Source organism: Grampus griseus, assembly GCF_964374135.1.
Source record: "Grampus griseus genome assembly, chromosome: 4".
NCBI lineage: Eukaryota > Metazoa > Chordata > Mammalia > Artiodactyla > Delphinidae > Grampus > Grampus griseus.
Window position 1 is genome coordinate 116,481,002 of NC_138997.1, and position 16,444 is coordinate 116,497,445.

Below are 16,444 nucleotides of genomic sequence, written 5' to 3' on the forward strand. Positions count from 1 at the left end.
CATTGTAAGTCAACTATACTTCAATTAAAAAAAATTTGTTAATCAAGAGACTTTTCAGTATTTGTCAGGCATTTTTTGTACAGTCAGTGGGTTATTTTGTTCCTGAAATTACTTTGACTGCAATAGCTCATTACAGTATACTCATATTTATATAAGAAGTCCCTCAGCTGTATATGTGTTAAATGGGATATAAGTAGATCTATCCATATGATAGATCTAGGAAATTGGGTTTTCTGGGATTACATTTCTTTATTTTATTTGGCAATGTGCCTGGCAGTGAAGAGCTTTAAATTTGGCATCTGTCATTGCCTATTTTGGTCCAAATTATATGATGCTAAATACCGTAAAGAATACTGCACAGGGGAAATCAGCAGTGGGTTATGAGAGTGGTAAACTTCATATTACCATGTGCTTGTGTCTGAATATTAGAACTGTTAGCCAGATGCTTCCTGTAGACTCCCAGAGAGGCAAGAAAGTGTGGTGCCCCTGGGATCCAGAGGCACTGATATGAGGTATTCAGAAGATACATGAATCATAGGGTATATTCATTTCATTTGGCTCCATGTGATTCCACTGACTTCACTGTGGGTAACCAGATCTGCACCAGGACCCTTTCCCTTCTGCTCTCTGATGACTTCGAGGTGCTGCCCATCTAGACCAGGCCCTGCAGTAATTTCATACACTCCCCTAAGAAAGTCCTCAGGGGCTGTCATGTATTTTCATGTGCTTGCTCTATTATCCCTCCCTGCTTGAGTCTTACAGATAATTGATGACGCTTCAGTTAATCATCTTTCCCCCTCTTTTGTTCACCAGGTACCTCAGGCTTGAAGGGGCTCTTTTATTGAGAATCGATGTCTTCTCCTAGGTAATTGATCACTGTAGACCCAGGGACACTCGACTCATCATCGAGGGAGGGTAATCATCATGAATAATCAAAAAGCTGTAGCTGTGCTACTGCAAGAGTGCAAGCAAGTGCTGGACCAGCTCTTGTTGGAGGCGTCAGATGTGTTAGAGGAGGACAAGAGGGAGGACCAGCGGTGCAGAGGTGAGGTCCTGATGGGAGGTGCTGGGGGGAATGGGGAGCAGCAGGTTTGCTCTCCTTTCCCCTGTCTGAACAACACATTCTCATCTCTGCCCTATTTTTCTTCTCTTGGCAGATGACCACAGAGAGATGAGTGGATTTCTAGGGCATGAATGGGACATGGGCTGTGGGTGGACGGGCAGGGGAGGAAGCCCACTTTGTTGCAGTGAATTGCTGTCAGTTCTAATTTTAAGCTTCAGTAAACATGAGGCCACAAGAAACAGTTTAGTTCAAGAAGAACAAAGGGTCCAAGTGGGCTGGTGCACGTAAATTTCAATTATTAAAAAATTGAAGCAACTTCTGAATGGTGGCACATACTTTTTTTTCAAACTAGGCTTTTGTGCCTCATCAGTTTCCATAGACTTCTACAGTTTCCACAAATATGTCATCTCATCAGTCCCATCTCTCTTTTTTGATCATCAGTACATTTTCTCATCTTGTATTTACATGCCATTTGTAAAATAAATCCACTCATACTGATAAATGCTTATTGCATCATTATCAGAGTTTAAGAATTTGGCTTTTTTGCTCATTCATAGTTTGTGCCGTTCATAGTTTTAGATGAGTCATTGTTTGGGAAGTTTCAATCACAAAGTCTAGAAAGTTAAAGCATTTCTGATTTCTTCTTTAGCCAGTTTTGAAGAGGCAGCCTTCTTAGATTTCTTTTTAGCATTCAGATAAATTTCCCTTCATTTCTATCAGTGTGTCCCTTTTATGTGCTTTTAATATTTTTCTTTGTATTTTTAGTCATTTGCTATTCCTTACAGAAATAAGATCCCCATATAAAATGCACACTCCCCATCTCTTTTGTTGTTGTTGATTGTGTAATGGGAAAAGGTTCTAGGAGAGTCTTTTTCCCACATTCTTGTATATAGGCACATATATTTTTATAAGAGAACTTTTAGGTGCCTTTAGAAGTCTAACTTTTTGTAACCTGTCATCCAGGCTCTTTTCCAGATAACATGCCCCATGTCCAGTTGTTGCACAGCCTTAGTGTTTTCTTTCTTTACTAGCCAGATACATCAGAGTCTAACTTCACTTGCTCCAGGGCTGGTCCTGGTTCTCCCCAGGGGCAGTGCGTTGTGTTCTGTTATTACTCCTGAAGTTTTTCTCTTCTCCTTTTACTACATCATGTCCTTTGTCTCTTCAGCCCAAATTCCTTTAAGCTTTGTGTTCTCCTTAGTGAAGACTCTGAGCCCTCATTCAGGAAGGATTTTCATTTTCTTTTTCTTCCCAAGTGCCACAGAATAGGAGAAATAATCAGTTTAGTTCCAGATAAGGCAAATCACGACTGCAAAATCACTCAATTAGCCATGGCCCTTCAGGTAAGCTGCTTGGGGAAGTAAGTGACCAGAGAGGCAGAGGAGGCTACTGCTCGGTCAGGGGAGGACTGCTGGGGTTGGCTGAATCCAGTAAGCCAATGGCGGAGGAACCCTGTGCTGAGCCATTGACAAACTCAGCATTCGCCCATCGCCACTGCATGTTGCGTGGTCCACCCGAGCGCCATCAGTGTGGTTGGACACAGTATGAACACGGAGCCTGTCCCTCGGCAGGTGGTTTCTGAGCAGCTCTAGCTCACGGGTCGGGCTGCCACCGCCACTGATGTCATCACCCGCACGTGCTCCCAGAGAAAGGCATTAGTACAGGGTCACTTAAGGCGACAGGGCCAGCCGGTAGACTCGAACACGAACACTGTGGGTTTTATTCTTTTCCCTCTTCCTCTCAACCCCATCCTTTTTCTTCAGAAATTGTCATAGTCAGCATGGGTGACTAGTCCTAGCAACTCTAACCCACTGGGATAGAGAAGGAACTGAAATCCAAAAAGAGATATATTTTTAAAACGTACTTCAGAGGCATCTTTTATTTCAGTATTCCCCAGTGGACTATCCACGTTCTGGCACGATCTGTAAGGAAAGGGTGGTACAAGGAGGAAAAAAGGATTTGTGACAAATATATCATCATGAAGAAATTTTGAAAATACTTAAAGCTATTCATTGCCAAAATACAGTGAAATTCTGTGGATCCAGAAATCACATTTCTGTTGTCATTTAACTAATCCTTTGACTCCTGAGCTTGACACTCATGGACAGAGTATCCAAATAATTTATCAGAATTGAAGTACTTTTTAGAGTGAAAGAGCACTATTAATAAGTACACTATGATTACATAGGACTGTCCTAAGCGGAACTGAATAGTCATCCTATTCATGACTATTTAGAAATATCATTTAAGAAATTTTCTCTATATGTATATAGGAAACATTTTCAGAGATTAAAATTATGTCAGTGGTGGTAAGAGGAGATTGTGACCACATAGACTTCCAACCTTGTGGTTTTGCTTTCACTGGGGGAGTGCCATTGCACAGAGGGTGCTCAGTAGTTCTGGGTTACTGAATGGGGCAGGGGGTGGGGGGACAATGGTTTCAGTGTGATACTTGTAAGTTATCCTTAGTAGTCAGTCCAGATCGATCCTGCATTGACATAGCCCATGCATTATCCCCTCAATGCCAAGCAGTCCTTCCCCTCAGGAGACTTCCTTACATTTGCCCAGCTGGTGGCAAGGACTCAAGAAGACATCATGAACCAAGGCAGAGTTAGCTTTTCTTCCTTCTCTTCTTTTTTTTCACTCTCTTTGTCATATCTCTTTTGTCTTATTTAGCATGTCTCACGTAAACATGAGACTAATCTTTCTTTTAACCATCATGGTGTGATTTACAAAAGTGATAAGATGTGATGCCAGTTTTCAGGGAGCTGACAGTCCACAGTTCAATGAAAGGATAGATGTGGCTAGAGAACAGTGGGATGAACGCTGAAAGGAGCATGCACCTGTGGGTTTGGGAGCACTCATGAGGGACATCTCAATTCCACTGGGAGATCATGGCAGGGCTAATGAGAAGTGGCAGTGTTTGCACTGAATGCTGAATGAAGTCAGTGGGCCTGAGCTTGGTCATGAGGCAGTTGAGGGAGGGCAGTGCAAACAGTGAGGACAGGATGTGCAAAAGTATTGGAGAATTTTGTGCAGAGCAATGGCCTGGTCCATCTTGTTTTTAGCAAAATGGGAATCAACAGTTTGGAAGATGAAATGGATGGGGGGAGATAGAAAACAATGATTCAGGAAAGAATTACTGATAATTAAAAGGAAGAAATCGATTTTAGGATCCACAGAATTTGATAACCAATTAGATTCAGGGAGGAAGAGAGAACAAAGAGTCTAGACCAACTTCTGGGTTTCAGACTTGGGTGAGTCAGTGAATGATAGTAGCATTCATCAAAATAGAAAACAGAGAGGGAAATACAATATTTAGAAAAAAGGTGATGAGTTCAGTTTTAGATATGTTGAGTCTGAGATGTCTGCAAGACAAGCACCTGGAGATTTATAGCTGGCAGTCATATATACAAGTCCATGATACCTTATTCACAGCCCTGGAGGGGGTCACATGTGCTGCAGAATTCAGAATTTTTTCAAATGTTAGAAAGGGAAGTATGGTGTATATACACTCCAGTAGAAGCTGGGGCAGCATCTACAGTCAAAAATTAAAATTTTCAGAACAAAATGTTGACTAATCTCACTATAACAAGATTATAAATAGCCTCTAGTCAATTCAAGTCTGGTTCAGGTGCCAAACTTAAAAAAAACCTTCTAGTTTGCAGAGCTTTTTGCATTTCCCAAGTTTGGATAGGAGATTGTTGACTTATATAATTAACTAGGTTTGATGTCTATTAAGAGATTAACTATATCTCCTCATGTAAAATAAGGCCATTTCATAATAAATTGATATGGGTTTTTTGCATTCATTGTCTATATTCAAATGTAGTCCACAGGGAAAGTCTGAGGTGAGGTGAGGTCTTAGAGGAGAAAAAAGAGGTTGTACAGATTGATTCTCTGCATTACCCAGCTGCCACAAGCCCCAAATGCCATTCCATCTCAGTCCCGTTCTCATTTTACAGGAAAAATAATATTTCCTTCGTTCCTTTCTCTGATTCTTCATGCAGAGATAGTCACTGAAGTGCTTTACTTCCTGCTAAAACCTTTTTTAATGCCTGACTACCCCAATTTACCCGTAGGGCGAAGTAGACCAGGGCCACCCCTGACAGATAGCTTTTTGCTATTATTCTTTGAGTCAGAACCACCAGGTTAGGCCAGCCAGCAAGAGGTAGGAAAAATTTTTTTGCCACTGAGGTGCTTCATCATAACATTGGTAACTCAACAGCCTTTTCTTTGACTGCAATTTCCTTACCTGAACTCTGACCTTTGCAGCTTCACTCCCCAGCGAGTTAAGAACCCTGATCCAGGAGGCAAAGGAAATGAAGTGGCCCTTCGTGCCTGAAAAGTGGCAGTACAAACAAGCTGTGGGCCCAGAGGACAAAACAAACCTGCAGGATGTGATTGGCGCCGGGTTGGAGCAGTTACTGGTAGGAAGAGCCACACCACCTGTTCCTCTGACACCCCCAAGTGAGGCATTTAGCCTCTAAGTGGTCTAATAGATTAAATTTCTTTGAAGCATAAAACAGCCCCTACCCTTATGGTCGGCTCTGCCAGATTGACTAATGTGTGTGGGGGGAAGCTTTTTAAGAGGGTTTGCTTGCCCATAAGACCTTCTGTTGGAAAGGCAAATCAAGTACAAGTGAAGAAGGGTGGTCATGTCATGCTGAAATATTTGCATGACTTAAAAAAATATATATATTCTTTTCTTTTAAGTCTTTATTGAATTTGTTGCAATATTGCTTCTGTTTTTTATGTTTTGGTTTTTTGGCTGCAAGGTATGTGGGATCTTAGCTCCCCGACCAGGGATTGAATCCTCACCCCCTGCATTGGAATGCGAAGTCTTAACCACTGGACTGCCAGGGAAGTCCCTATTTGCATATTCTTGGTGGGCCAGAAGCAGTAGTTTTGATTCCACCATGCCTCATAGCATTTTTATTTTGAAATACTACTTTCTAAAAGTTGGGTAGGTTAAAAAAATAAATTCACCACTATTACATCCATGTGACTTGCTGTCTAAGCTACTGAGGTCTGGCATGTCTCTTCCCTGAGCCCTGCCTGGAATCCTGTTCACTCCCTTATCTCCTCATGAGTCACACTGTTCAGGAAGTATCATGTCAAAGTCATTGGCATGCTTATTCCTCAACTCATTTATTGGAAACTAATCAAATGGGTACCTCTACCTCAGATAGGAGAGAGCCTCAAGAATAACACATGAACTCAGGTTTGAGCTCAGATTTCAGGCTTAGGTTCTGGGGATGCTACTAGGAGTGCCATTTTCCTTTCTGATAGTGTTTTTTTTTTTCCCCCTACATTCTCTTAGATGATTATCAAAGAAGAGACTCTATTAGCTTGTATTTTTTTTCTCACATAAACTATAGACGTTTGTCTGGAGACCAGGCATTACAAGCAATGATAATATTCCCCAAATTTTATTTTATTGGTTTACATGGGAATGTGTTTTGGGGTCATCCCAAAATAAATGTATAGATATAGACATTGTTTTTACCTATTAAAACAAAAATCCAGGGAAGATCCCCTAATCTGTGTACACATAACAGCATTGTTGGAGACAATGACTCCAACAGTCATTACTGTGGTCCAGTCATTACTGTTACTGGAGGAACAGTAACTTCCCCCCAAAAAACTTTCCAGCCCTCCAAAAAACAAACACCCGAGGTTAAGCAGACTCAGGACCGCAAAGGAAAGTGAATACTTGGAACGAATTCAGTGGTGAACCAGAGGTTTTAAATAAGTGTGCTTGTTGTTAGTGGAGAAGTGGAATGGAACAAAAACTGTAGTGTGTATATCACTGTAGGGTTTACAAAATGCTTGCACATGCATCATGTCATTTAATTCTCAAAGTAGCCCTCCAGTGATTATTACCATTATCAAGCCCATTTTGCAGATGAGGAAATTAAGGTGCAGGGAGATTAACTTGCCTAGGGGAACAGACCAGTGAGTGGTGGAGCTGTGACTTAGCCCCTTCCTCCGTCCTGCTCCAGTTCTCCCTCTGGAAGCCTCAAGGAATGAACTTGAGAGCACAGGTGGAAGTCCTGAAACTTGTTTACTCTAATGCAAGCTGTAGAGTAGAACTTTCTGCAATGTTGGAAATGTTCTGTATCTCTGTTGCCCAGTACATTTAGCCCCTGGCCACATGTGGCTCTTGAGCACCTGAAATGTGGCTCGAATGACTGAAGAACTGAATTTTTAGTTTTATTTAATTTTTAAAATGAACTCCTGTGTAAATAGCCACATGTGGCTAGGGCTACTGTTTAACTGGATAGTGCAGCTCTAAAGCAATGGTGCTTTAAGTTAGACCTCCCAACAACAGCACTAGCATCACGCAGAAACTGAGTCAGATTCCTGGGCCCTGCGCTAGTCTTACCAAATCAAAAACTCTGGGTGTGAGGGCCTAGCAGTCAACATTAGACAAGCCCTTCAGATGATTCTGTTGCATGTTAGAGTTTAAGAATGACTGCTGCAAAAAACAGGGTGGCGATTAATTGGGCAGCTCTAAGAATCAGTCCATTAGGCTGCTTTAGCCCGTAATGTGTTTAACCTGGGAGCTCTTTGAACTCTGAGCATCATTTTCTTTAGATTACCCAGCAAGCTATAAATTAAAGGCAGACAGCCTGAACAGGAATGTGAGTGGAGAAGGGCTTGGAAAGCTCTATGTGATTCGGCCGGTGGCATATAAGAACTTTCTACGGCTTCCCCGGAAGGTAAGAGCAGGATAGCTTCACAGAGGGAGTGACCCCTGCTTTGGGGCTTAGAAAGTTCCTCTGAATTTCCAGCATAGGCTGAGAAACTGAGATGCAGCACATCACCATAACCAGGGTTTTATTCCCTTCATTCCATGCACGCTTACCAGATCCCCCTCGCCGTATTCAAAGCTGGTGGTGACGTTGGCTGAAAAACTGAAAATGGTGTTTTAAAAACTTCCAGGTCTCGCTGCATTTGGGGTTAATGTGAGTTGAGAGACAAACAGCTCATAGTTGTTAGACTATTTCAGGAATCCATTCATTATTCCTTCTACTTTCCCTCTATATATTGCACGGATGTCACAATTGGGGGGAAGTAAAGGCATAGAGAATTTAAGAAGTTTGTGCCCTGCTCACAAGATCACTCAGGCGCAGCTCTAAGAATCAGTCCATTAGGCTGCTTTAGCCCATAATGTGTTTAACCTGGGAGCTTTTTGAACTCTGAGCATCATTTTCTTTCGCTTACCCAGCAAGCTATAAATTAAGCAACCACACCTCCTAAAGACTCTCAGGATGCTTTCTTATTGTGTCAGATCCCAAGTGCACAACTGCTAAACCACTCTGTTTTGTAAATACGGAGAACTATAGCACCCTGTGAACTCGGGCTACTATTAATATCTTAGTTTGTCAAAAGTATCTCGAGGAAATTCCATGATCCATGATTTGTTTTTGTCCCGTTATCCACTGGTTTCAATATTACACTTTACTGAAGCTGGACGACCATGTTATAATATAATTGTGAGATTCTGTTCTTACATAAAAAATAGTTAAAGGCTGCTGAGTTTGTCTTTTCAGTTATCTCTTCTTACCATTTATTTTATAAATCTAAATTTCCGTGATTTTTTTTTACCTTGAAATGAATCCTTCCCATAAAAAGTTTCCCTTCCATTTTAAAAATTAGCATTACACTTGGAGTGTAAACGCTGTCTTTAAGTTAATTCCACAAATAACAGGGCAAAGTTAAGCATAGAATTGTGCTGAGCGCCTGAGTTAGTAAAATTAAGGGTCATTTCTAATGTTCCTCTCTTAGGCTTAACTTAATCAAGAAAAATCGTATGTGTTTTGTGCTCTCCTTTCTGTTCTCCACAGCCTCCCCTGTTTCCTCCCTCTCCTAAGTCCCCATCCCCCCAATCTTTTCTCCTTTGGTGTGTGGCCACAGACAGAAATTTATGGCAGGGGCCAACCTCCTTTACACTCCACACAAAGCTTGCTGACTTGAGAGAGTTTGTCTGCTCTCTCTCAGAAAAAACACCTGCAGCATGCTCCCCAAGAAACCTGGAGAGATGGGAGATTAATGTGGCTGTAATAGCTGGGCAGTGTTTTTGGTATTATGCCCTCTCCCCAGGTAGATGGGTCTTTTCTGAGATGATACCAATTATTTATTGCTGAAACATCTGTTGATAACTGCAGCTGCCCTTGCGAAACAAAGCATATCACGAGGTCACAGGCTATAGGGACCTAAAATCCTACCTCATGCTAGTTTTAGACTATTCAGCAACACCCTCAAGTCCATGGGTTACCGTCATCTTCAGTGTCTTATCGTGCCATAGAAAATACTTTGTAAACACTGCCCTGCCCTGCCCTACAAGCTTTGAAGTATTATTTCATCTTCATCGGTAATTTATATTCCAGTGCCATTGTACTGTGGGAAAAAGAGGGGGAACCTTTTTTGTTTTCCATTTAATTGTATATCGCCTGACACTTTGACCTGTATTATTAGTATTAGTCAGAAAAAGGATTTTCTCCCTCTCTTATTTAAAAATAAAATTTCAAGGGAAAGTAAGCGCTCCTTCAGCTCCTTTCACTCAAAACAATGTTTACACTCTGAGAGGGAAAGATGAAAAGCACAAGCAATTTTTTTCAACTGTCAGAGAAGGGCATTTCAGTTTTTGAAAGAGAACAGTAAGGCCCTTATAAATATCATTCAGCAAAACCTTTGATGGATTTTTCAAAAGTATTGAAGGCTTTTAGCATTAGCTTCAGTTTAGCTTGGTTTTGGGAGGACAGAGCAGAGTTCTAACTAGTAAAACTGTCCTTGCTTGTGAGATGCCAGGACGCGAAGGCACTGGCCTCAATGTGATTGCCAACTTTCGTGATTTCTTCAGTGACTTTCACACTCCTGAAAAGGACAATTTCTACACGATTAAGAGAAAATATGAAAAGAAAACTTTTGAAAGGGAGATAAAGGGCCTGTTTAGATTTGCGTGTCAGTGTCAGTTGGGAGCAGACAGGGCTGCAGGGCCAAGAATTGTTTCATAGACCAGGGTTTTGAGCATTCCCTGCAAATTTGGGGGTCCTGATGCAGGGACTGGCCTCTTCCCAACCCTGCTTCTGTGTGGGGAGGGAACCTGGATTTAGTGTGGTACCTCTGTAAAGAGACACACCGTTTATAGGTTGGCTAACTACATACAGTACAAGGAGATGAAGCAAGCTCACAATGAGGGTATTTTTTCCATTTCCTTTTCAACTTCACAACCATGAGGATGGACAATATGATAACCGTTACTCAACAGACTTTTAGGGAAATATCTGTGCTACCTTGCAGGGATTTGAAGAGAGACCAAAAAAATAACTGTTTTCTTATGCTCATATGGTTGAAAAACATTTGTGAATGAATCCAGTTTGATAAATTTAGCTTTCAGAATATTGTTTCTAATATGTCTCTTTAGATAATCTAGGTGCCTTTAAGTTGTTGATATTTGTAATTTTGAACTACTTAAAATATTAAAGCGTCAAGAGTTAAAACATAAATAAATATGAATAAATGTAAGAATCACTCATTACAAGACTGCAGGGAAATATTTTTAAATGTCTAGTATGGGGCTTCCCTCGTGGCGCAGTGGTTGAGAGTCCGCCTGCCGATGCAGGGGACGTGGGTTCGTGTCCCGGTCCGGGAGGATCCCACATGCCGCGGAGCGGCTGGGCCCGTGGGCCATGGCCTCTGGGCCTGCGCGTCTGGAGCCTGTGCTCCGCAACGGGAGACACCACAGCAGTGAGAGGCCCGCGTACAGCCAAAAAAAAAAAAAAAAAAGTCTAGTATGAGTAACCTGGAAGCAGAGAGGTAATAAAGAAGGGCCTTTAGCAAAAGATAACTAAAGTATGAATTTATTAGAAAATGAAATATGAGGTCAAAGAAAGATACGGGTATGAGGACAAAGTAAGGGGGTGAGATGCTATCCATGGGAACAATAAAATTTCCTCCATGAATAAGCTCTGGGTTAAAAGATGTTCTTAAAACTAATTTTAAGACCATTTATTTCAGGCACCAGTTTTCATATTAATAATAGAGAACTCAGAACAGTAATAGGTGCTTTTGGGGTTATGATTTGTTCAGCAACTTATTTTCTCAAATGAGGTTTTCATCTTTAACTATGTCCTTTGGGGCTTTAATAACTGAAATCTTTTTCATCAGGATGCTAAAAGCAAAGTGAATATGAACTGTATATTTATTCATTCATTCAGGAAAACTTTATTGAGTATTAACATGTGGCAGGCATTTGATATAGAGCACTGAGAGTAATGCAAGAGAAATAGAAGACCTAATTCATGTTCCAGAAAAACTACCGGAGTGAAGAGATAGGGCAACCCTTTGTCAAAGGCCTGCTTGTTGGAATGGTTCCTCCCATTTTTTAACCACCAAATGTGTGGCGGGTAGTCAATACATATTCTTCTAATTCCTACAGACTTAGCCATATGACCTGTCCTACCAGTGAAGAGTGATTAGAAGTGACAGAAGCTTTATAAGCCATTGCATAGTTCAGCAATTGGGTGCTTTCCTTTGCCCCATGAGAAAAAGAAGGGCTGCTCCCTCAGCCTGGATCCTGGAAAGGGCAAGATACATGGAGTAGAGTCTCCGAGTTGGAGACAGACTGCACCCAATGTGAAATATGAACAAACACCAAAAACTTTGTTGTTAAAGGCACTGAAATTTGGGGGGTATCACAGTTTTACCAAGTGTTATGGGTTGATTTGTTCCCCATCAAAATACCCTGATGTCCTAACTCTCAGTGCCTCAGAATGTGACTTTATTTGAAAATACTGCCATTGCAGATGGAATCAGTTAAGATGAGGTCATAGTGGCGTAGGGTGAGCCCTTAATCCAATCTGACTGGTGTCCTTATAGGAAGACAGCCTTGTGAAAACAGAGACACAGAGAGAATGCCATGTGACGATGGAGGCAGAGGTGGAGTTATGCAGCTACAGGTCAAGGAATGCCACGGATTTCTGGCAACACTAGAAGCTAAGAGAAAGGCAAGGAACCTTAGAGAGAGCATGACCCTACTGACACTTTGATTTCAGACTTGTGGCCTCCAGAACTTTGAAACAACACATCTTTATGTTTTAAGCCACCTCGTTTGTGGTACTTTGTTATGTCACCCACAGGAAACTAGCTTATGCACATGTAGAATATAATGAAACAAGAAAGCTTTCAAATGACTTCAAGATTCTTAGCATGTGGTCCTCTGCCCCCATAGGGAGGAAGGCAAAATAAACCACAGTCCAGTCAAGAACAGAATTTGTTCCAGAGAACATTTCAACAAAAGTAGTGTCTACAAGGGAAAAAATGTAGGTTCTGGTATCTAGTATCTGTATTATTTCATCCCTAAACATGACTGGAGAAAGTAGACTGGAGAAAACATATCACTCTTCCTACTTCATGCCGTTTTGAGCTGTAATACAGCAGCCCACTAAACATCTCCATTTGGATGTCCCAGATGGCTCAAGTCCAAGAGGTCGAAACCTGAACTCCTCATCTCCCAGCTCCTTCTCCCTCCGCCAACTACGTTTTATCCTCCTCCAGTGGTCACGTACCATTAAATGGTACAATGAACCACCCAGTCACCCCGGTCAAGCCCTAGGAATCTCCTGTAACTCTTATCTCCCCCTCAACCCTCATTTCTTATTGGTTATCAAATCCTAATTTTCCTCTTAAATATCTCCCAAATGCATCTTCTTCAACCCTAGTGCAGCTATACTAGTTCAGCCCCTATTATCTCTTTAGACCATATCCAACCCTCTCCCTATTTCTAATCATGTCCCATGTGTCATAAGGATAGTAAGGTTATACTGCAGGAAAAAACCCAAACAACTCCAAAATCTTAGGGGTTTAAAGCAATAAAGATTTGTTCCTTCCTCTTGCTACATGTCCATCTGAGGGAATGTTGGTGGGAGTTCAGCCTTATGTCACTCCCCTTCAGAGACAGCTTGATGGGATACCTATCATTTAGAATATTGCTGGTTGCCATGGCAGGGGGAAGGGGAAATTGTGACTTGCACAGTGGCTCTTAAATACTTCCATACAGAAGTGACCATTGGTCAAGATAAGCCACATAGTCACACCTCATTTCAAGGAGCCAGGGAAGCACAATTCTACCATGTGCTCAGAAGGAGGAGACCCAGAAATACATGGGCAGATAGTACCCATTATTGCCATGGCTCCCCAGCTTTTCTCCACACTGTAACCAAAGCCATCTTTCTAAAAGAGCAATCTGACATTTCTTCTTGCTTAAAATTTTTAGGGTGAGGGTGGAGGAATCTCAGTTAATTTAGAAATAATAAATAAATAACATGTATATTTTACAAAAGCATCTAATACTAATCCTGAACAATAAAATCTAAATAAATTTGAATGAACATTTTTATTAAAGTGGTGAGATTACAAGTTACTTTTATTCTTTATATTTCTTTGATTCCATAATAGACATCTCTTACCGTTATAAACAAAAATATGGAAGGGGATTGAGAAAGAGAAGAGCATCTGTTGTTCAGTTGCCCTTAAATCTAAATAGGATCAAATGTTCAAAAACCTAAGTGAGGATAGTAAAGTTATGCTGCATTGCTTCTCTAAGAGCATATAAAGTCAAACACTGAACCGCTCAGATTCTAATGGAGAAGCTAACATCATTAATTAAATGACATCGACCATGCATCTTTTCACTGATAAAGTGAAGATTCAAAATGCCGTGCTCTTGTTTCTGATTCTTTTCTGTTCCCATTTGATGGCCTGCTGTAAGCTAAGTATCATTATTCTCCTGTTAAGTTTTTGGAGATCATTTTAGCACACATGTGTGAAGACACATACACACACTTATGTAATATACACATTATTTTATATATCTACATAATTGATATTCATGAATACAAGTTATTTCTTTATCAAATGATAGAATACCAAACCTGGAGGGCAATTTAGAGGTCATCTATTTCAAGCCCATCATTGGATACATGAGCAAACTGAAACCCAGAGAGAGTAAGAAGTGGCTTGCTGTAAGTTGCACAGCCCATCAGTGGGAGCAGCAGGACCACAGCACCCAGGTTTCCTAGCCTGAGCCTGGCGTGTCCTCCGTCAGTCTACACAATTCCATCCTTCACACAGGGCTGTTGCAGTGCTGGGGCAGCCTTTCCCTGCTGTATTCCTATCATCTCTGCTGCCCTGTAACCTGCCCTCTGCCTTCTCTGTTAATGCGATTTGACTTTTTTACTCAGAGCAGAATTAATTGAGACAAATTTTATAATTTCCAGTTACCAACATTTAAAACTTTAGTTTCCTCTGCTGAACATTATAGTTCTTCTTTTGAAAAGAAGCCAGCCAAAAGGTTCAGATCCATCAAAAATGAATTTCATTTAATAAGTAAAAATCAGGCACCAAGAGAATGGAGCCTTCGGAGGATAAATACTAGCCCCAAGGCCTCTGTGTGTTCAGACTTCGGGATAGAGTATGATTAAAATCACCAAGTATTTAAAGCCTGCTCTACAACTGTGCCAAAAAACTGCCCCTTTTTATACGGTACTTTCAAGCTTCAATGGAAGATAAATGAAAATGGTGACTTGTCCTTAAAATTCAACCAGTGAAACTTTGGTTGCCACAGAATCAGGCATGCGAGTTATCCCTTTGATGAGGACTAACCCTATGGCATGGATTTCATGTCTCCTCATAATGAGGCCCAAAAGCTGAGCCAAGTCTTGGAGGAGTTCATCAAACTAAGACAAGTGGGCAGAGCAGCCCAGCTCAAAATGCAGAAAATGAACAGATTGAAGTGTTGGGCAGAAAAAAGAAAGTGATAACCTCCAGAAAATGATCAGTCCTAGGGATGTGCTTATTCAGTCCTGTCGGCAAGTAAGAATAACATCACCTCCATAACATATCTGATACTGTTTATATTAGTTGAACCACAGTGTTGTACTGTATGTCAACAAACACCAAATACAGGCAATTTCATGTGATTCGATACGATATTCTCTTCACAACATATAATATTGATAAAACCCTGCAAAATATTTAGAATTGATTATGTCCATTTTGCAGATGAGATGATTAGCTCAGAGAGCTTGAGAGATGTTCCCCATCCATACTACTAAGTGTGGTGAAGCTGGGATATGACTCCAGACCTCCCCTCTGTGCCACCCCCATCTGCCTGCCACCATCCTTTGATGATATAGAATCACCTGCCCTGCTTATTAAACCAACTTGCCTCAGAGGGCAGAAACCAAAAATGTTTAAGCTCAACAAATTCATAGATGAGTGGAATTACTTCTTTCTTTTTTCGGATGTGTTTGTATAGAACAAAAGAAGATTTTCACTATCCCGTTGATTAATTCGTTCTGAATCTGTTGTCTTTAATTTTTTTTTTTTTTTTGCTCATCAGTAAAAACTTTTGAGCAGGCACTCTGATGCACATTTATATATTTGTTTAATAAATTATATGCATGTGCTACGCATACTATGTTATACATATTTCTTTAGGATAGAAATTTAAGAAGAACAAAACAAAGATTAAATGAATATTTTAAAATATTTTTTTAAACTGCATTACTGGCACAAGAACCTTTTTGTTTGTGTTAACATTGTAATTGAGTATGTTTAATTACTTTTTAAATTTCGCTTAGCACTTTCTTTTGAAGATATGGCTAGTACAGTTTATTTCAGTACTTAGTTCTGACTGTAATAGCTGAAAAATTGTCTCAAAGATATGTAGATCCGAATAAGAGATAGGCTGTGATTGCTAATCCATGCTGCTCGTATTTCAATCCATCTACCAATTACGAAAAATCATTTGATAAAATTCAGCTGGCAAATTTCCACTTTCTTCAGTGTCAGTTGTGTGTTTCTGCAAGGTAATCAGAAGACATGTTTTAACAAACGATGTCAAAACTCATTCAGATTCTTCATTTGGGAGATTTTTAAACAGGTGGAAAGTTTCCCATTTGTGTGAGTGTTTTTTATATGTGATACTTTCTTTTTAGTATGAAAATCACAATGATGAAAACACTTCCAGCCTCATTATCTGAAAAATATTTTCAGAATACCTGTTGGATAACATACTATTGTCAGCTACTTGTCATCACAGAAAAGGTTGGCAAATTTGGAGCACTTGTCTGTTTCAATTAGCAATAATCGCACCTCGGATAAAATTTATTGGCTATGATACTGCCAAAGCACAAAGCTAGCACTTGTCTTTCTTTTATAGAAAGTCTTCCAAACTCTTTACATTTGACTATTCTTTAAAGCACTTTGCCTTGAGATTTTTTGCAGTCTTTCTCCCTCTCATTATGAATTAACATATCTATGATTTGTGATAATATAGCCTGTAAATCTACTTAACCAGGTATAAATAAA

General features: G+C 40.5%; 1 protein-coding gene across 1 annotated transcript in view; it reads left to right on the forward strand.

Annotated features, from left to right (window-relative positions):
* Nucleotides 1-924: 924 nt before the first annotated feature.
* The window catches only part of ALPK1 (alpha kinase 1), a gene marked incomplete at its 5' end in the record, with an annotated part of 56,719 nt that continues 41,199 nt past the window's right edge, over nt 925-16,444 (forward strand). The window contains 2 exons of the mRNA XM_082653255.1: nt 925-1,045; nt 5,339-5,493. Coding sequence (XP_082509381.1) covers nt 925-1,045; nt 5,339-5,493 — 276 coding nt within the window. The remainder of the gene's footprint in view (nt 1,046-5,338; nt 5,494-16,444) is intronic.